The sequence below is a fragment of the Dendroctonus ponderosae genome, unplaced genomic scaffold (genome assembly GCF_020466585.1).
Source record: "Dendroctonus ponderosae isolate FM_Combo_2020 unplaced genomic scaffold, Dpon_F_20191213v2 Dpon_F_20191213_6, whole genome shotgun sequence".
NCBI classification, from domain to species: domain Eukaryota; kingdom Metazoa; phylum Arthropoda; class Insecta; order Coleoptera; family Curculionidae; genus Dendroctonus; species Dendroctonus ponderosae.
The window spans coordinates 13,810,371-13,831,449 of NW_026018814.1; the positions used below are offsets into that span (position 1 = coordinate 13,810,371).

The following is a 21,079-nucleotide window of genomic DNA, read 5'->3' on the forward strand; positions in this document are numbered from 1 at the left end:
AAAGCTGAGCAATATTGGTGAAAATTATGCGGCCAGCTGAATGTCTCGACATGTAAGTGGAATGGTGGCGCGGCAGCTAGCATTCGGAAACGCGGACGCTGCAGTAGGTTAACAACGTGCATCGGCACGGCTCGATAACGAAAAAAGAGGAGAGTCCATCGACGTACCTCCTCCGCGGATTTTCGCCATATCAGCGTACCGCGCCACTGGAGCGGCGCAGCGCCGGCGCACCCCGCTACCATGGCTGCGAGGCGGGAATGCGGTCGTTACCATGACGACGCCGACCGTTGTCCCCCCTTTTGTCGGCGACTCCCTCCGATGTAACTAGTGGGGGACCGTGCTGGCGATGTGGGGAACTCCAAACCAGACAAAACACCGAGCGCACCATGGAAACAACGCGACTCTCCTTTGGGCGGCGGCACGGCTACGCTTTTGGTGTTTGCTACTTCTGCTATGGGGGACACGAATCAGCCGAGCTTGGGATTATTTTTTTTTTCAGTTAAAAGTGCCCGCTCTAATATTGGCGAATTACATCTTTATAGATACCAAAATTGAAACATTGAGTTGTGCTACCGACATTGAAATGGCTTTTATTACAAAATAATTAGAGTTATGAAAATGAGCTTTCCTTAAGCGAACACATTTCCTGTAATAGAGCTGATTCTTACCAACATGAAACTTTTGACCTGCACATACATATGAGGATTCATAAAACAATGAACATTTCATGTAGCGAAGCTGTGAATAACTGAATTGAATCCCTTAAAGTAGCATTTGTACAGAATTAAATTTGGGGGCCTTGGTCGTCTCCACTGACTAAGTCGAATTCCAGATTCAAGATCACAAGAAATATTCTTAAAATTACCTAACCTTAGATTCAGAATTTTGAAATTGATATTCAGCGCAACTGTAAAAGGACTTTTCGTCGTTTGCTCCCGATGTATTGATATGAAACTATTTGCATGTAAAAATCGATTTTTACGATTTTATACAATGCGCTGGAAATTTAACGCAAAGCTTAAATATTTTCTAACTTCTGCACATATTTTTCCAGCCTGTGATATGATTTCAATTATTTCCTTATCCACTTGCTCTATTCTTGGACAAACTTTGAGTTATCAAGTAAGCAAAAAAAATTCTAAAGGCATATTGTGCAGAAAGTTTAAATATTGTCCTGTTTCCATGGTCAAAATTTAAATCTTTCTGTCGGCAATATGGGCTGCTCAGAGAGCAAAAAGCACAGTGTTATAGCCTCATGTCTTCTGAATCTTGTGCCATTCGACATCGGACTGTTGTTTTGCATTCTTGTTTTCACGCTTAAGAATATGGTTTTGTTAGGAAGTTACACAAGCAACAAAATAAACAGGGTTTCACCGCTCTAAGTATAATAGGAAAAAGTGCTTGAATAAATTTCATACGGAAAATGTGACTGCTCATAAAAAAATTAATACCTCTCGAATGGCTAGAGATAAACAGACGATTTTGCAGATAGTGTATCTATGGGTATATTATAATAATTATTACATTTTTTTCATTGACTTATAACTTAAACTTTGGTCAAGATTAGAGCTATGGTTCGATTCAAAAACAGTTTAAAATTAGGAAATCGGTACGTAAAGGATGCGTTAAATTTGCGACTCAGTGGATAAGTGAATTATGAAGCATGATGCTGATCAACATTAATCGATGTAACAAAAGGTACAGGGGTCAAGAATGTATATGCGTAAAAATCAAATCAACCAATGAGTAAATCAGCGCTTGTGGCATTTTGTAAATTGAAAACTTAAGCACTTGAAAGTTTGAGGAAGATGCAATCAGTCACAAAAACTATTTCCGAATATTGAGTCACCTGATAAAATATAATTTGCATTTTCGAAAAGTCGAATAAAGTTTTGGAGAAGATCGAGGTGGTACTAGGCGAAGTTTTAATAGGTTTGTTGGTACAATTAGAATCAATACAAGCTGAGGGCTAGTATTTAGAATCCATGCTTTATCACTAGTTTTAACATACCGAGATATAAGAGAGAATAAAATAAGGGCAAATTCTAATGAGCAAAGAAAAGCTTGTCCTACGATCCGAAATAAAACAACCGGAATGTCCAAAAAGTTGTCAACAAAACAAACTTCAGAATTTCCAAAACAATACATAACTGCAAATGAATTGGCAATTTCAACTAATCCAAACACTTCAGCGTGAGCGAAACACCGAAAATACAAGTTTTCAGTTACGGAGTATTACTTATCTCAAGCAGCTTTAATAAGTTACCGAAGCCGCAGGAAAATTGACCTACAATTAATATTTCATTGGAAAAAATGTATCTCTACAACTAGAAAGCGAAAATTCCTTTAAAAAGAAACTAAGAGAAGAAAAACCTGAACAAAATTTCGTAAAAAGTGAAGAAGAACAATACATCTATTACTTACTATAAAATGAAAATCCTTTAACATCTACGTGCGGGTCGGACAGAAATTTTGAAATTAGTTTGAGCATATCAAATGGAGGATTTGGCCAGTAGTCAAGCAATTTTGCCAAGAAAAGGATTTGCGAAATATATGTGTGTCGGCTTTATTAGTAGCACATTAATGCATGATGTTTAAGAAAATCTCCTCTTTCCAGTTGTGGGCGGTCAATTGCGCTAAATTCAAATTTAGTAAGTTGCTGGAATTGGGTTTGAACGTCTAAAATGCTTAAACATCCCACACTAATCCACTAAAAGCCTGAGATGTACTTAAAAATATTTCCTCAAAACTGCCATAGCGACGGTAAACAGGTTTTCATATCGTAGGCTGTACAAATTTCAACCTTCTAAGTTGGTAATGACCAAAGTATTCAAACATATCGATTACTGGCCAATAAAATTTAAGTAAAACGACCTAGTTTCCGAAGTGCACATAGTTAGAATTTGGAAGTGGTCCCAGAAACCATCCGGCTTATTGAGAACCAAAACAAGGCTCTAATGCGCAACATCGGAACTTGGAGATGTATGCATAAGCCTACTTACCAGGACTTCCCAGGAAGACTGACGAATATAAAACGCCACGACGTGCAGCGTCGGAAGCTGCCCGTGCGTCGGGTGGTGAAGACCATTCTCGCCTCGGACACCATTTACCTGCATTAAATACTTCTTGTTAGATTTGTTTAGTTTTGATGAATTGTGTGAATTCTAGTGGAAAGGTTTTTTGAGAAGAACCAATTTTGAAGAAGGTGCCATAGTTTTTGCCAGTTTTGCGGTTTTAGCCAAAAGTTTCGAAGACGAGACAACCATTTTAAGTGCAAAATAATTATTAGTCTAGAATAGTGTCCCAGTCTAGAATAGTGCCATTAACTTTAAATCTCTGAAATACTTCGTATTATTATTTCAATTATTAAGTACCTCCTATCAAGTGCTTCATGTTCAGTGAATCGACTTATGACTACTAGGGTACAAATGGCACTAACTTTAACCCCGACGGAGCGTTCGTTTCCAGATTATTAACAATGACCGCAGAATTTTCAGCCATTTTGAAAAACATGTCCTTTCCCAGAGGAGTAAAATATTTAGTCAATTGCTTATTTTAATCATATCTCTCTTTACCGAATTTCTATTCGTTTCCATATGGAAGACAACAGTACCCGTCCGTATTAAAATGCAAATATAAATATGCGTTCAGCGAAAGGAATTAATTAAGGTGTTGTTTTCGTAGTTTAAGCTCTAACTTAAGCAGTCCTAGGGATTAAAAGCCCATTTGACGTTGTTTTGCTGCAAATGCATACGTCGCAAAACTGTTCCCAAAACTCCGGGACTGCGAATGAGGAAGCTGTAGGTATTAGTGAAATGGAATGGATATTGCCTTAACTGACCTTCGGGCTACTAATGTGTGTCATAAAGTCGGATAGGATCTAAAGTCAGATGGAAAAACAATGCGAATAATGTTAATTAACATGCAAATCTATACGTGGTTAATTGTTGCGATACTTGCAAAAACTGAGTTATGCGATAGAAATCATGTTTTCTTGATTCAGTTCCTAGTAAAAGATTATCTGGTATCAAATGTTCATGATCACAAACATAATAAAAAAAACATAATAAAACAGTGCTCTTTTGGACTCCAGTCCCTTGAAGTTCAAGCATTAAGCGTAAATTAACGAAACCCTTCGTTTCTTTACCTGCCAATAGCAAGGTCTTGAATTTTATTTCGCATTCAATTTTGATTCGGCCAAAACATTTTTAATAACCGCACTCGCCCACATGTTGCCAATTCCTTGGGATTGGAGATCCTTCAAATAATCATCGCGATAAATCTAACTTACCAATAAAACACAAACGTAAATAGCTGGGGCCAATAAATAATCAAAAAAGATTAAAACACTTTTGAATAATAAATTTAGTTTAGCTGGAATCGACCAAATGACAAAATACATACTCAAGGGGTCTGAGATGTAAATTATCGTTCCAAATCGGCATCAACATTAAATTAGAGTCTTAGAATATCGTATCAGAAATACTTGCTTACTGTTTACCACTCAAACTATTTTAACTTAACGTTTTCAATCCACTTTAAATTCCCATCCTACATATGAGTGGTAAAGTATCTGATTGTTGTAAATTTTCCTAAATTGATCGTTATCAAAAAATAATTCAAATTTGCGAAGTCCAGTTGTACTTGTTACATGCAGGCAACATGTTACTTATAATTTCCAACAGCCTCCATATTGTCTTCGCTTCTTCCGTGAAAGTATTCTCAGTTTTACTTGCTACTCTTAATTGTACAACAGCGGCTAGTTAAGTTGCTACAAGAACCCATATTTTATTTATATGGTGTTCACACAGACTTTATAAAAGGATATATATACACATATTTCCATAAAAGACAATATTTTGCTATTGGACAGAGTTAGCCTTGTGACGGTAATCTGGAAAAGACCGAATCGACAACGGGCAAATTTCCGATCTTTGGCCAGATATTGGAACTGTCCAGTGTCACGCGAAAGTTTGAGTGCAATTTGTTCGTAAACTAAGTTTTACATACATATTTAATTTCGATTGAAAAAAAAGATAATCTAGATGGATCTTGGCATGCGAAGAAGGTGAATCAATTCTACCGATTTCATCGGCAATATCACCGGTAGATATAGTTTTGTGAGTACGATGAAAAGGACAAAACCGCAATTTTAAAGAAGATGAAGCTACAATTATTGAAAGAAACCGTCTGATCAAAACGATGCATCAAGAGAATGTGAAGCTTTAGAACAAACAGATTTGTGAAAGGAAATGTAGTCGAGTCTGATAGAACATTATATTAAGGTGTTAAGAGCCGAAGTTCAAAAAATGCGCTTCTATTACTTTTGAAGGTTTGAAAGAGTAAAATTTAGTTTCAGTTTATTCTCGATAGAAACAATTGTAGAGTAAAATGAGGATTGCACTATAGACACATTTATGTTTAAAAATTAGGATATCGTTGTTATTTAAAAAGAAACATATATTTTTGACTATTTTACAATCGAAGCAACATCTGGCTGAAGCTTTTAAAGCTGAAACGAAACGAATACTTTATGTGAGTTTTCCTGTAACCTGAGTGATTCCGATTTGATTTTTCTACCAATAGTTCGCTCCAGTTGCAATCAGTTTTCGTTCTTTTATCTTCTTCGAAATTCAGATTCATTTAAATAATTCAAAAATCATCATTCTAAAAAGGAACAATGATCAATAGACTTGACCAAGTTCAAAATAAGTTTATACATTTTTTCAACAGTGGTTGACGAAAAATGAGCTTTTGATGAAATTCTCAAAGAAAATCATCTAAATCGGCCAACTACCATTAACCCTCTTGGGCAAATTTGAACAGAAAACATGTTTAGCAGTGTAAAATCCTATAGGTTTCACCTCCGATTACATTTTTTACTATCGGCGGTGAGTTATGTATAAAATATTCATTATTTAACTTTCCATAACCACAGTCTATGTCAAGTTTCACATGGAACTGAAATATTCGCATAAGGAAAATGTAAATTTTAATTTGCACCAGAGATACGATTAGTAACATCCAGATGTAGTCTAAAACCGGTCCGTCGGAAGGATCACCAAGAGAAGACCGAACAACTTGGATTAAAAGTCATCGATATAATTAACCGAAGGAGTGCCGTTTCAGCTAGGCGAGAATTAAAATTCCAGCCCTTGGTCTACAAACTGAAGACAGATTAAACTTTTAAAGTGTGCAATCTAAATTCTCTAATGTTCATTTTAGTGCAATTTAACCAAACCAAAAACCAAAAGACACAGAAGATTCAAATTGGGCGAACCAAAACAATGATCTCAGTATTAAATAAAGAAAATACATCTCTGAATGGTAGTCGCAGAAGAATTGGCGGTAAAAATTGTCGACTCTGACTTCTCATCGTTGGAACAGCATGGAGTTTGAAAGCCGCATTTCGTTTAAATGTTCAAGATTAGTCAGCGAAAATATTAGCTACTGCTTCATTGTTACGAAAATGAGGCGCCTAAAGAAGTTATTATTAAAGCTATAATATCTCGTTTAGTGACCACCCGTTGACTGGGACTAGCCGTAATCCCATCGTAATGAAAGTGGAGCAACGGACCCTCTTTTATTGCTGCCGTCTGCAGGAGAAGTAGCAGTAGTCCAGGAACGGCGTTATTGACTGAACCTGGTCCGTCATCTGTTTACCATCGATTACCTTTCGCCTACAGCAAATGCTCTGTCACTGTCGTTCACTTCCGTATCATATACGCCTTGCCTGATTCTGTCGTGTTTTCGGTTAAATTTACGCACAACCATCACACAAACATTATCAATCAGTTGTTGGTCATGTTTTACAGACATTGTCACACTTTTCACTTCATAAATTATATGCGATTTACCTACATTATCACAACAGAAACGCTCAAAATGCCACTACTAGATGCTTATTTGTCCTAATATAAATACTTAACCTTGAGAGGAAATTAGGAAGAATTCCACATAAGAGGGACGCAGCTTATACGAGAACAGAAAGGCCAAACGTATCATAAAACCAAGTGTAATTAAGTAGGTTGAAGAAACAACATTTCATTCAAATGCCGATAACGAAATTCATATGCTGAGAACTTCCAGGTTCGAGGGGTTCATACAGGTGGACGCGTCACTATTTGCAGGTTCCTCACTAATTAAACGTGTTTCGAACTCTTTAATTGTGCAATAACAAACATAAAAATTGGCCGTTGGTACTAAACCTTTTATTGAGTGGAGTTTCATTTGATCAATACTGCAGTACTGCAGTTGCACAATTGAAACTAATTCAGTTGTTAAGTTGCCATTTGCATGCCCCAGTTCAAATTCTTTGAAACGAACTGTCCATCATCGTAGCTAAAATTACCCACATAATAATTTCACAGAATGCACATTGAAACTTCCACTAAACCCCAAAGTTTCTGAAACTTGTTCGAATTAGCTTTAGTATATCTTGACTGGATCGGTGTGGATTTATTCTTACTTGAATATAAACTATTTGTTGTGTATAATAATGAAATAATGATAGGAACAAAGAACTACCAGAATAAATATTAGCGAATCTGTATAAATCGTTACCAAATTACACTGCCTGATACAGTGTAGTTATATAAGATAAGGAGAAATAATTTAATACATTCACCTTCCTTCCTTCAGATAATCAGTACATAACCTTCACGCAACCGCAATTTAAATGTTTAGAAGAAAAACTATGATTTTAGATAACTGAAGAAAATAGTAGTAGCACAAGTGTTTCTTTTTTCCTAAATTTAATATTCCAAAACTAAATCTTTTTCAAAGGCGCGCAGATATACAGCATGTTTCTTCAACAGAAACCCCGGGTTGTCTCCTTCTGCCTGATTTATTGAGGCAATTAATTCACACTTGGGGAAATTCCTTTGTTTGATCTGGTTTATGAAAACATTGAATTTTGTGAACATTATCGTGCCAAATTGTCCATGATCAGTTTAAAACTAATCTTCGTACCGACAAAGTCACATTTAAAGTCCAGACCATTAAGACGAACGTATTTTTGAGCGGCTACACCAAACTTTCGTACGTAAATCGTTTAATAGTTAAGGTTAATTTATATTTGCCAGGTCCAAATAGGGAAAATTAAATTGCACACCGTCTTTTTTCAAGCTCTTTAATTAGTTCTGTTATAGCATAAACGCTAATAAATATTGCAGCTTTCAACTGAAAACTTTTAAAAATAAATCGCCGCTATTGTTCTATGCCCCGAACCGTTTTAATTATGGAAATGAGATAATGTATCTTAATAGTATGGTAATTATCGTTGTTCGGCATTCTAATGGAGGACCTAATAATTTGATTGCATCGTAACCAAATTGAAATTGATAATTTAGAAACCTTCATGTGATCGGGGTCATTTCAACACGGATAATGATGGACTCGGGGAATTGTTTCCAATAATAGGAACTAGTTTTTTTCGTACCGCTCTAACAATTAGTTTTTACGTAAATGTGTGCTTTTTCAAGCCGCCATTAGGCGTAGAAAACATTTTATTATTATTATTCTTCTATTACTTTAGGGTAAAAATTTCAAATTCTTGTTTAGCGAATCTATGGTAAATGACGTGGGAAATGAACATTTCAGTTATGCAATAGTCCAAATATACAGATAAATATGATGCAACTCCAGGATCGGAAATGACACTTTTATATCATAATAATTTCACATTACTTCGAATGTGGATATTACTCTTCCATCCTTCGAGTCGCCGATCGATGACTATCAAAATTTCCGAGAAAATTTATGAACCTCCGTCTCATCCTATCCAAGTACTCAGGACTTTGATTTACTGTTATGCAGAATCAGATGTGCATACATGAAAAAGGCCATTGAAGAAAAGTTCCAGCTTGAAAATACTATTGACCTTTTGAACGAATATGTGTTTACTCATAACCCAAATAGTGTCCGATTTACATCCAGTTCATACTATATATCAAAGCGTTTTCAGTATGGGCATTTCTTGAAAATATGCACAATTGCTTAAGGCATGCGGGGTGATTTAGAGTTGACATACACATGTCATAAATAACTTTTATAGATAGGCCAGTAGTATTATCTAAATATTTGCGAATTTTTAGATAAGTAGTCCCAGCTGGTTTTACTGCTATTAACTTAAGGAAGCATAAGATGTGTGAGGATACCGAAAGAAATAAGCCTAATTTCAACTGCAAGTTATGTTCTTTTGTGAGGTTAAATGGACATTAACTGGACGACAAAGAGCACCATTTTAAAGTTGGAATATCGTAAATCATTCAATTGATCGGTTATCATGAAGACGAAATATTTAGAGTTTAAAGTGTTAATAGAATATTTGCAATAGATCGGCATCTTTCAGTTTTGATGTTATATTATAGTGTGCCTCAATCAATTCAGTTTGAATATTTGTTTCAATAAGTCCCCGGTTGGCTTCAATTCATTAGCAATTTCCTTCCAAGCTGTAACCACTTAGCGTCGGTTCCGGGTGCTGAAATAGTGAATTCTTGACTGGAAGTCGTGACGTTTCGGGCATTCACTTGCTTTTTTCTAACGTTCTCGATCTGTAGCATTTGGTGCGCCTACCGCGACAACTAACAAGTGCGATAACATCGGTCGAAATGATAAATCGCTGTTTTTTGTGGTAACAAGTTTCGTTGGCACTTTATGGCACATAAACAGACATTTTTGTACAAAGGTTGAACAATTAGGACCTGACGGTACGTAAATCAGGAAGACCTCGTGACCTCGCGTTTCCGACCTCTGACGTTTTACAGGCAACGGCGCGGTATCATATTTCAATTTCACGTCCCGGTTTTCCATAGGCGCAGCTGTTGTTTTGACGGGGATCAAAATATTTCATATTATATTTCATGTTTGCGCTTTTAACCACTCGAGTGTCACATTTTCAGCCCAGTAAAACATTATTCTCCTCGTTTTTTCACATCAGTTGGAAGGATGCGGAAACATGGTGGGTGCACTTGAAAGGAAGATCTGGATCACCCCATCTTTATCGCGTCTTTAAATAGGCAATTAGCTCTCCCATGTCTTACTGTAATAGATCTATACCTTTCCATACTATATCTATCCCGATATCGATTGTATATATTTTATTATATATATGTTTGAAAATGTCTGGCTCCTCGTTGTTGTTTTCAGGCAACGGACGAAACTCGAGGCAATTTCCATTGCGTTTGGATTGACTTATTAACTGTGAAAATAACTCCGGAACGAGATCAGTGACATTAGATTTAGAAAAGCGAATTAACTGAAACTCGCAACGAATTATCATAACGCCCTTAAAACGCTTTCTTTTTAGCATCCGAAATGTGTTATTGCAGTCTAGGATATGGAACACACATTGCGCCTGTACCACTAATAGTGCCGCCGTCTTATTGACATTATTTTTACTAAAACCTGCCACTAATAAGGTTTGTGGCTGCGTTGCTTGTGTCTCTTTTCGCTTGGAATAATTTGATTATTTTACTTCGGTTGATTCCGTGACACCTACGTGTATCCACGGACTCTCAAACATATCACGTCCATTTTCCGCCAATTTAATAGTACTGTTTAAACGACATCAAAATAATACTTCTTTGAAGTTCTTCAGCCTCATCCTCAACTTATTATTACTAATATGATGGGAGCATTTTCAAAAAATCCTCTTTTGTTAAAGCATTTGAAATAATTTATATTCTGCAATGCAACAAACGATTGGTCTGTTCTTCCAGTTTTTGTCTGGTGTCTAGAACATTTGGAAATATTTTCCTAATCAGGCAATAAAATATTTTTTGAGAGCTTCAATCAGAAAATGAAAAGAGGGCCATACAAATCAAATGAAACGATTAATACGAAAATAGGAAGTCACATAGATGTGGTTTCCCAATCAATTTTCCTACCAGCTACTCCCTCGACCATGTTTACTGTTTACTGTTTAAATCCATCGAAAAAGTCATTCAGTTTTTGAATATTTTAAATCTTGTGCGCCTATGTGGTTTAGTTTTTATTGCCGTGGCACACTTAACTGTCGAAAGTGAAAATAATGATGACATTTATATGCACATCTCAGGCTAAGAAGTCGAAGACCTATAAGGTGGCTCATAGGTCAGTCTACCACTCAGCTATTTATGTTTTATCTTCAGAATAAACGTAGTTTAGTTGTTAAAATGTTGGTCTAAAAAGATATGCAAAAAGTCCCAAAATGCCCCGTTTTTACGTTTTATTTGTATTAACATACAGGTAATAAATAACCGATTAAAACGTCCAGTCGATAATAAAATATACTGTCGTTCAGTTGGGGTTTCTCGCTCGGTATCAGAAAATTACATACGCAAAACTTGCATATTTTACCATTTAATGGTCATTTCAATTCAATCAACCATATAGGCTCATACAGGCTTCAGACATAATTTATGTCCTTTGTTTTTGAGTTCCTGATCATTGTCTGCGAGCCTATGGGCGCTTTTTGACTCGCCAAGATGCGTAAGATAAACTTGCAAAGGTTGCCATTTTATAATTGCGAATTCACGAATACCCTAAAAGGAAAATGTGTTTTTTGTGGTTTTCTATACAGCATTTAATGCCTTGTTTTGAATATTTTAACTGCCAGTCCAGTGAAGAGTTGAAAATAAAACCTCTTTTGCAATTTAGTTAGTTGTTTCCAGTTCTGCAGTATAGTAAATTTTTTATCACAACATATCATTTGAACACCTTCTGAAATAAAGTTTTAAATAATAAATGATTTCAGCCTGAGCAGCGATATGAAGCTGACTCGAAAAAACGCACATTAGCTGATGGGCAACTTGAACAGATACCAGCTTTTGTATTCGATTAAATGAAATACAGTTAATTTAAAAGCGAAAACGAGCAGACGAGCATATTATCAAAGCAAAAAAATATACAAATAATCTAACAAATTTCCCAACAACAAAAGAAATGAGAATAAAAGAAGTCGGGGTCAATAACGACTGGAAATCTCATCGCGACGCCGTACATTCGTCGGAAAGGCAGGCGTCTCGACGCTGGATTCCCATTGGTTCCCATTTCCTCGCTGCTACGCGTGCATCTGCTGTCGATTCTATTCGTAAATCAAAATTCCACCCTTTAATTCCGACAACCTGTCGTTACAAGACATAAGAACGCAATCTCTCTCTCCCCCACTTGCCACCCTTTCCCCTGCGCCAACATCCCCGCTGCGCCCTTTTCAATTAGCACAGTCGTCGTGCGTATAGAGGAATGTTAACGGAAAAACTCGGACTGCATCAGGAGGGGGTGTGCAAAGACCGTTTTATTATTTTTGGTATGTGTTTAATTTGTTTTTGGGGGACCGAAGTTGAATCGTTAACATTTTTTCACTACGCTATGACATTTCGCTCGCTATTACATTCCTGTTCGACGCCAACATTTTCAATCGTCATTAAACCGTTTCAAAGGGTTAAAGTTTCATTTTCGACGCTGGAAACTTTCCATGGCCGTTAATTAATTAAATCCCTCCCATATACCAGGAGCTCAGCTGCACTGGATCTGTCAAAACTTTGGTTTAATGTTAAACAAACCTGGGGCACTTTACGGTAAATTTGTAAATGGAAGATATATATACCGGATAGTTTTCCAGGTTTGTAATATTTCTGCTAATAGAAGATATTTGAAATAATGCAGAAAACCATGAACAGTACGTTGGGGTTTAGCTGTTTCTAGGACTCAAGCTAAAAGTTTCATCAACTAGCAAAGCTAATTTACAAGTAGTGAAAAATTGATGCAAATTTCACACAAATCATTGTTATGGTACAAAACACTTTTCTTATGTTACAGGCATGAGTACAGCCTTCTGATGCTCTTTCTATGACTATTCGATAATAATTTATACTATATAAAGTTGCCTCCAATGTTGACACGAACAACATTAGTTGTTATTATGAAAATAGTTTTTGAAACTTATGAAGCATTAGTGAAACCACGCCAAAACCGTGCTTTAACTGTAAAATCTGATTCACCAATGAAACTTTTCAAATCGCCGGGATGAAACGCTCAAGCATGCAACCCTGCAACATGAAACAAAATCTTTCGAACCAATCTAGAACATGAGTAAATTTCAATATAGCCTCTCAAATAATGACGTCACTGTCAATAGGCTTGATCAAAAACCGAATTTGAAACAAACGAACATTACTTATAGTCTGCCCCATGCTCTTTGGCAGTGACGTCATTATTTGAGACGCCTTAATAAAAATGACTGATGACCGAGATTTACTGAAAAGATTTTCTCTCGTATTCCGTGGTTGTCAGGTTGAGCATTTATTCCCGCTCTTTTGAAAATATTAATTCTTTGTTGAATCAGACATCTTGTCATAGTATAGTTTTATAGAAGTTTTTAAAACTTATGTAAGTGTGAATATTTTTTCTATGTAAAATACCAATTCACTCTACGAGAGCAATCAAAAACACGGCATGTAAATTGTTAGAAGATGCGAAAGTGAGAACAAATTTGTACAATTCGAACAATAAATTGAGAAAATAAATCACTTTCTTCTGGTCCGTTATTAATTTGTCTCATTTGTACAGTACTCGGCTTTAATTGTAAGCGTTAGAGAGGGTTATTTCTGTGTTAGAAAACCTGTAGACAAAATACGAAGAAATTGAACGAAAAAAGTGATGCCATATCTCGCACAAACAGAAAATGTATCGTTAAGTTGAAATTATAGCTTGGGAAAATTCACAGGAACTGGCAACAGTCGCCAGTCGAATTGCAACAATTTCATGAAAGACATACGTTAATAACAACAAATTCCCGTCTCGCTCGGTGGAAAAGTAATTGGTAGATTATTGGTAGAAATCGATATAAGTAAAATAAAGAAAATGTTCGAAGTAGGTGAAAGATGTAAAAAGAGAAAGATTGATGGTTCCAACAGACGAGAGTGAAAATTATTTATTATTATTTATTTTATATTATTACTAATCGTACTTTGACATTTTTTAGTGTATGTTGAATCGCTAGTATTTTTCGTGAAAAGCGCAAGTTTCCAAATAATTTTGTTGTAACTAAACGAATATCGGATCGGTTGACCACAAGCTGTTAGTCGACCAATCATCTCAGTTTCGATCATGAATTTGTTGTACTTTCAAGAAACGAAAAAAAACCACATAAAAACCCAACATATTTTGAGCCAGAATAAAACAGGAATTTAAAAGTTATCAACCAATTTATTGTGCGAAACGAGAATCAGCAAGTACCAGTAAATTGTGCTATACATTTATAATATTTTATATATAATAACATGCTGCAATCTCGAAGCAAAATGCACCGGTATTCAGTTTCCGGATAAAGATAATCGGTAGATCGATATTGCTCCATTTTTAGCGGAAAATTGCTTGTAACGATATCAGAAAGGGAGTGGAGTTACCCTCTTTAATACACTAAAATTTGAGCGTTTGGTTTTAACTTCAAGGAGGGTTAACCAGCTTTAAATATATTGGAATACTATCTATGCGTATCTGTTTGTTTCAAATGGCAATTTTATATAACTTATTTGGTTTCATGGTTGAGGAAATTTGGAAGGAGACCGATTAGCATATACAGGGTGATTCAGGTTAAATTTTGATAACTTCGGGAATTGAACAGGTTGGAATAATTTTCTCATCGACAGGGAGATAAAGAGATTTCTCGCTTTTCCCTAATGAGCTTTGGACCTTTTAGTCGAATGATGTAAAAGTTTTAACACAAGTACTCCTTAAGTATGTAGAACTGCGATTTTTGCAAGCAAATGATAATTTCAATGAAATGCTTGCATTTGTCTATTCAATGATTTGTTGGAGCTTTGCGATTCTTAATTTTTTTGGCATTTTGTCTTGTTTCTCAGATATTTAGTGAAATTCGTAACAATGTAGCGCCCCATTCGTCTAAATTTCAGCTAACGTTGCAGGAAGCCATGAAAAATCACATCGATTTGTGTAAACTGACGTTTGTGCAGAATATATATGATTCACTTGAAGCATTTTGTTCCTGATTTTACTTTCTTTAATTTAAGAGGAAATAGCACCTATGCACGAAACGATGCGATTTAGAAACATTACATTATTGGGAATAATATAAGACGAACGAAAAAAGGTCCAAATTCTCCATTGGCCAAAAATCGGGTTCCACCACATGCGAGGTCCAAACCTATTGGAGCATGTCCTGTATACAGCATGTCCTGTATGGAGCATGTCCTGTATGCATACAGCCCCGATCTTGCACCATCGGATTATCATTTAATTCCTTTTTGCTGTTCAGAACCCGGAATTCTATGACCGCGTGACTATAGAGTTACCAAAAGGTCATCGAACAGAATAGAAGATATTGGATGATTAAAGTTCATTTTGGTATAGAACAGGATCAGTTGAATTTCGCACTGAAAACCCGAAATTATTTTCGTGCCAACTCAATAGATTGCTGATGGATTAACGAGATGGATGACAACTATTGGTCGCGATGTTGGTGTCCTAGGAATCCCTAGACGCGGACAAGACCACAAATAGAGTCGAAACGAAAGCGCCCAAAATATAAACAGGACAATTCATCATCGAGGACGCGCCGCCCGTCCCGAGCTAATTTCACCCAGCTGCAAAAGTAACATGTAAATCACCGACGTTATATATTTCGAAAGAGCGATAGTGCGCGAGCCAGGGATAGATTGCAAGACGACAGTTGAAATTTATGGAATAATGTTTAGCTAAGTGTGGCGTTATTCTTTGATTTAACGGTAATGATTCATCACATTTTGCAAGCGAGAGAGTGACAGGAGGCTCGTGGCTCGACGACCGCCATCATTAATTGGTGTAAGCCCAGATAGTGCGGTTTTAATTAATTGCTGGACATGTTTTTGAACGCGACCCGTAATTGACCAGCAAGTCGATGCCAGGGCCAATTCTGAAAGTGAGGACACGACCTAAGTCAATTGCTGCCTGACACGATCCATTCTGATGCTGCTTGCAATTATCCTTGAGCATTCGCTCAATTGTCTCAAAAGGCGCAAAGAATCTTCGGATCAATTTCGGAAAGCCTGCATTTTGCATCAACAGTTTTATCCTACTTTGCGTTTATGAACGCACTGCTCTTAATTGGGCCATTGCTCATCAACGGGTTCTCGTTTAAGCGACTTGAAGCAACTTACTTCCGAGAACTCCCATAATACTGAAGAACGGGAAACGTAAGCGAGATTAGGCGACAAATAAAAGTTTTCATTCAACTTGTGACAAGTGTTTTGGATAGGTAGCAATTTATGGAGATATCATGTTCTAATTTAAACCGCAAAATGTGACAAAATGTCGAATAGAAAAATAAAAGCAACTTAAGAAACGTAATTACGTTATTTTTCTGATGTTCGACGTTTTTACGAAGCGGTATCGGATGATCTGAAGCGGTAAATTTTATCGTGATGGCCATTTAGAAGATTGCAGGCAAGATGGCGAGGAAACGGCGGGAGCGAGCATCGGGATAAAGTAAAGCGTCGCGACGTCAAACGGGGCCGCTCGATGCGCCGACGCCACCATAGAATCTATTTCAGAGATGGCCCTCCTCTCAATTTTGATGGACATTCAAACGACCGCGCCCTCGTTTCCGGAAACAAATCGTATCTTTATCGCCACCTTTCTGCTATTCGAATTATGTCATGACAAGGTTTTTTGTCCCTCAAAAATATAAGAGGACGGTCTCCGTTCTTTTCGGACCTGCTCTTATTATTTATACATCTGATGGACGTCTACCTAAAAAGCTGACGTCAATTGTCTGATGGAATTTTTATTTTCTTTTCGTTCGAGTTCGAATTTTCGTCCATCGGTATTCAATCAATACTGGGCCGGGCATCACCCGATCGCATCTACATTTGAGGAAATCAATTGAAACTCGGCCGTTTGAACATAATTACTAATCGAACGCACATGGCAAAAGTTCACGAAATTTTCAATATTCCCGTAGCAATCTAAATGACGCTGCAAAAAGATTGACGTGGACTGCATGCATGGCTTTTGGTCATGAACAATTACGAAAAACGTCGGCGTACCTTTTGCTTAAACAAGGTATAGTAAAAATAAACAATTCAAAACTGCAATTAAGTAATTTCAACGTTTATTCGCTCACTCGTCTCGCTTGGATTTATTAACGTGCGATTCTTAACTCAGCCAGAGAAGTACTGGCTAAGAACATAATTTACACGTAACACTCACCCAAACCAGACTCTTCCTAAAATAGAACATATTCCTTCGAAAGGACACAAATAATTGACCAAAATGATATTTTCCATTTAACGAAATCTCGACTAACCTCGCAAAGTTCGCAACGAAGAAAACAGCGAAACCAAAGCAGAATGTAATGAAACTGCAATAATTGAATTGCAAAACGTGATGAGGTAGTGATGGTCATTGGGATTTATGAAGATGAATGCTGGCTATTGGAATCGACTGTAAATCGTGGGCCGTCCAGTGAAGAGCAAATTATAAATTTATAGACCCCCAAGTAGAAATGAGAATTTATGCCTAGTAAAATTTATGTTGTTTTCGTTCTGACCTACTCCACTACTGTCCGATCCTGGTCGGTTGATTCTTTGCGAGCAAAATTTCAAAATGGTCTTCTTTTTCATTGGCAGCGGAGCACTTGTTAGTGCTTCGTAGCAAAAAGTTCCGCGTACCACAATAACTCCTGAATCCACCGACATCTCTATACGCACGTCATATTTATGACCGCCATTGAATCTCAGCATGCTTCTCTCTACAAATTTAGCCGTAAAGTCGGTTCTTTTCCGAATAAATTGCTCTATTTGTATAAGTCTTTCAACAAATTAAAACCGCAAAGCATTCTTTTACATTGGCGATGTGACTTCGAGGAATGGTAATCAGGGTCCGCAATCGGTTCAACATGAAAAAGTGCTTTCAATTACATTTTACAAAAAAAGGCCACTGGCTGATCGTTTATTTTCAGGAAGACTTGAAATGTGGAATTGCTCCAATATTGATTCTTTTGGGAGATATATTTATAGAACAGAAATTTATTGTCTGAAACGAATTTATCAATTAGCCAAATGTTAACTAAATACTTAATTTGCAATTGTACTTTTAGCAGTTATTTAGCCCGAATGTAAAGCTATTTGCACGAGAATAAAACGCAAATTTTAAACTTCCATAACGACATGAAGCAGGAATTTCTTCGTTTCTTCTCCAATTTTTTATTTCGTTTCACTGTGCAGGAAACCCTTAATCTTCTATCTTTGAATAGATTATTTAAAAAATTGAATTGCAATTTCATTTTATAATGTTCCTTAGAGAACGTAGAAATTCCCTCCTTTTCTGCATTATGAAGTTAAATAATTACTAAATTTACCTTTGAAAATTTAGTACTTAATTTTTTCCATGGAGCAAATGCTATTTCATGAATCTTCCTTTCCAAACATCCAATACTTAATCAATTTCCACGTTTCAAGTCCGCATGAAAATAAATGAGCTTCCGATTGCTTTTTTGGTACAATGTGATTGAATGACTTGTTTCATCTTGCACCCACTCTGATTACCATTCCTTGAAGTAAAATCGCCAAAGCAGGACAATTTTGCGGTCTTAATTTGTAGAAAATATGCTTATACAAATATAGCAACATATTGAGAAAAGCACCGACAGAAAAACAAGTAATCCCGATTCTTTTCCGTTAGATATTGATAAACAGCATTAAGAACATAACATCTTAATTCAAAAGATTTAGTTTTTCCAAACTAGCATACTCCTAACAAAGACTCAGTTCAACAATATCGTGGTTTCCTTTCGTGTATATTTTATGATCGATCGAAAGTCTGATCATTACTACGAAATAAAATGTTTATGTATCGTAGGAACGTAATTCTATCTAGGGCAGGATTGTAGCGAGAATATGAAAATCATGTAAATCGAATTCAAGAAAAACGTTACAGTTTTAATTGAACCCTGTATAGTATAACCGATTAATTAAACAACACAGAATAGTCTAATATGAAAACTCCTCACCAACATCAGTGTGAAAACCAAAAAAAATTAGTATAAATGAAAAAAAGCAGTTACTTTTTATCAAGTAATTACTGGTGATTATTTAAAAATAATAATTTGATTTGCTTTTCCATATACAATCATACAGACGTGTGGTGTTCATAAATAAGAGTCATGTTGACTAGCTGTTGCCCAACAGCATTTGCCGCAACCCATTCCACCTTTCACATATCGCGAACTATCGATCTCGAAGAAGTAAAATCTGCAAAATTTATAAGGAAGGACTACAACTATATACTTTGAAAGAACGGTTGTTTTAATAGGAATAGAACGCAAGCACCGTGAACAATGGGAAATTACATAGCGAAGAGCAATTTATTCAGTCGTTAAGTGTACCTATGTAAAGAAATAAAAAGGATTAATTATCTGACCATCGATTTTTTCCGTTGCTCATAGAGTGCGTGGAGTATTTATTGGAGGCGATCAATAACTGTTGGGAAACACAGCGGATAGATTTTGCAAGATGGTTTTAATTATAATCTAAGTATATAATATTATATTGCAATTTGCATCAAAGTTGTAAGAAAAATTGAATTCATGTCTCTCAATATATAAAGGTGCAGTTTCGTTGTTAAAAATCTTAGATTCCAAGGTTCATCTAATCTAAATCTTAGATTCCATTGTTTATCAATAGCAATTGAAATCAACTTGAAATTCAGTCAGTAAAAACTAATTCAGTTTAAACATGGATGCCTTACGAAGAAATTCTTTTGTCTAAGCAAAGACCAAAATACTTTGGAAGTAAAAAATCAAGCTGAATGTTACAAATTATCAGGTCCTTAACAACAACAGTACAAAGTATAATAATAATTACAAAATCAGTTCCAAAATGCTTTCGATTTGACGACATAATAAATAAAACGCTAATTCAAAGTTTGATAATAAAAAGCCGAATAACAATTAACCGTGATTTATACGGAAGCAATAAACTATTTAGTTTAATAATTTTTACTATCCGGAAATTGTTATATTAATAAAGCGAAATAAATCGAGAGGAATTACAATACAACTCGCTTGTGTGTGCAGGATTTAAAAAATAAATCCAGAAATATTAAAATAACCGGGTGCGCCGGCTCCCCTACTGATTCTGAGGGTCGTTTTGAAATATATGTTTCGTATGCATGGTATTCGAAATGAAACCAGGACCGAAACAATTTCGAGAATATCGCTTTTCCCAAGACAAATTCCGCAAAAGAATTTCATCGGATCATATTAAAACGACGAGGCAATTTCGCCCTTATACATTCGCAATAAATCATTCGGATTGTTCCGTCTCCAAGAAGAAAAACACAACAATATTAATCCGCGCACGATCCACCAAAAACAAAGGGAAATTTTCTTCGTTCAGGCAACAACGTTCGTTCGTTTCTGAACAGCAATATTTCACAAAGTTAGAAAATGGAAAACCGTGTGGAAAACGGAGCTCTCTGGGCCCATCCTTGTCGCTGCCTATGACGTAGAGCGGCTATTGATTTTCCACGGTATGTTGGTCTTTTTGCCATCAAAATAGGAGGAGACATCCGATTTAAAATCATCATTTTCCGCACAAAATATCCTCTTTGAATAATGAAAAGAATGCTCCATGCGATCGCCGTAATGCACGGATTACGACTCTTCAATTAACTTGTTCAAACCTCTATGCATCATCATTGTTTTTTCGGGTAATTATCCGCACTCCTGCTTAAACATGAGTATATCAGCGCATAGTCACGCAAAATTATATTGGAAGGGACTAATTTATTAATAATGTGGTAATTCATGCGCAAATTAGCAATGACATTTAGACACTGTGTACGTAATTTGCACAGCTAATGAAGCATGAAGCTTAATAAAATAAGCGGGACCACGAAAAAAAATCTTAACGTGTATTATGGTGATTATAATTGCTATGGAATGATCATTTTTCTTGCGCTAAGTGTGCATGCAAATAGCGAAAATCTTGATAATCTGATTAGCGGGCGGTACTTCAGACAAAGAAAACAAACATTGCCCGAATAAGTTTAAATAAATCGAGAATTAGTACAAATTAGGTCTCATGCTGAATAATAA

At 36.2% G+C, this 21,079-nt stretch overlaps 1 protein-coding gene across 8 annotated transcripts in view; it reads right to left on the minus strand.

Moving 5' to 3' along the window:
* LOC109543812 (homeobox protein homothorax) overlaps positions 1-21,079 on the minus strand; it is a 250,340-nt gene that overhangs the window by 81,004 nt on the left and 148,257 nt on the right. For all 8 annotated transcript variants that reach the window (XR_007281844.1, XR_007281843.1, XM_019913687.2 and 5 more), the window contains one exon: positions 3,003-3,110. Coding sequence is in view for 6 of the 8 variants with exons in the window: in XM_019913687.2 (XP_019769246.1) it covers positions 3,003-3,110 (108 nt within the window). In the remaining 2 variants the exon portion in view is untranslated. The remainder of the gene's footprint in view (positions 1-3,002; positions 3,111-21,079) is intronic.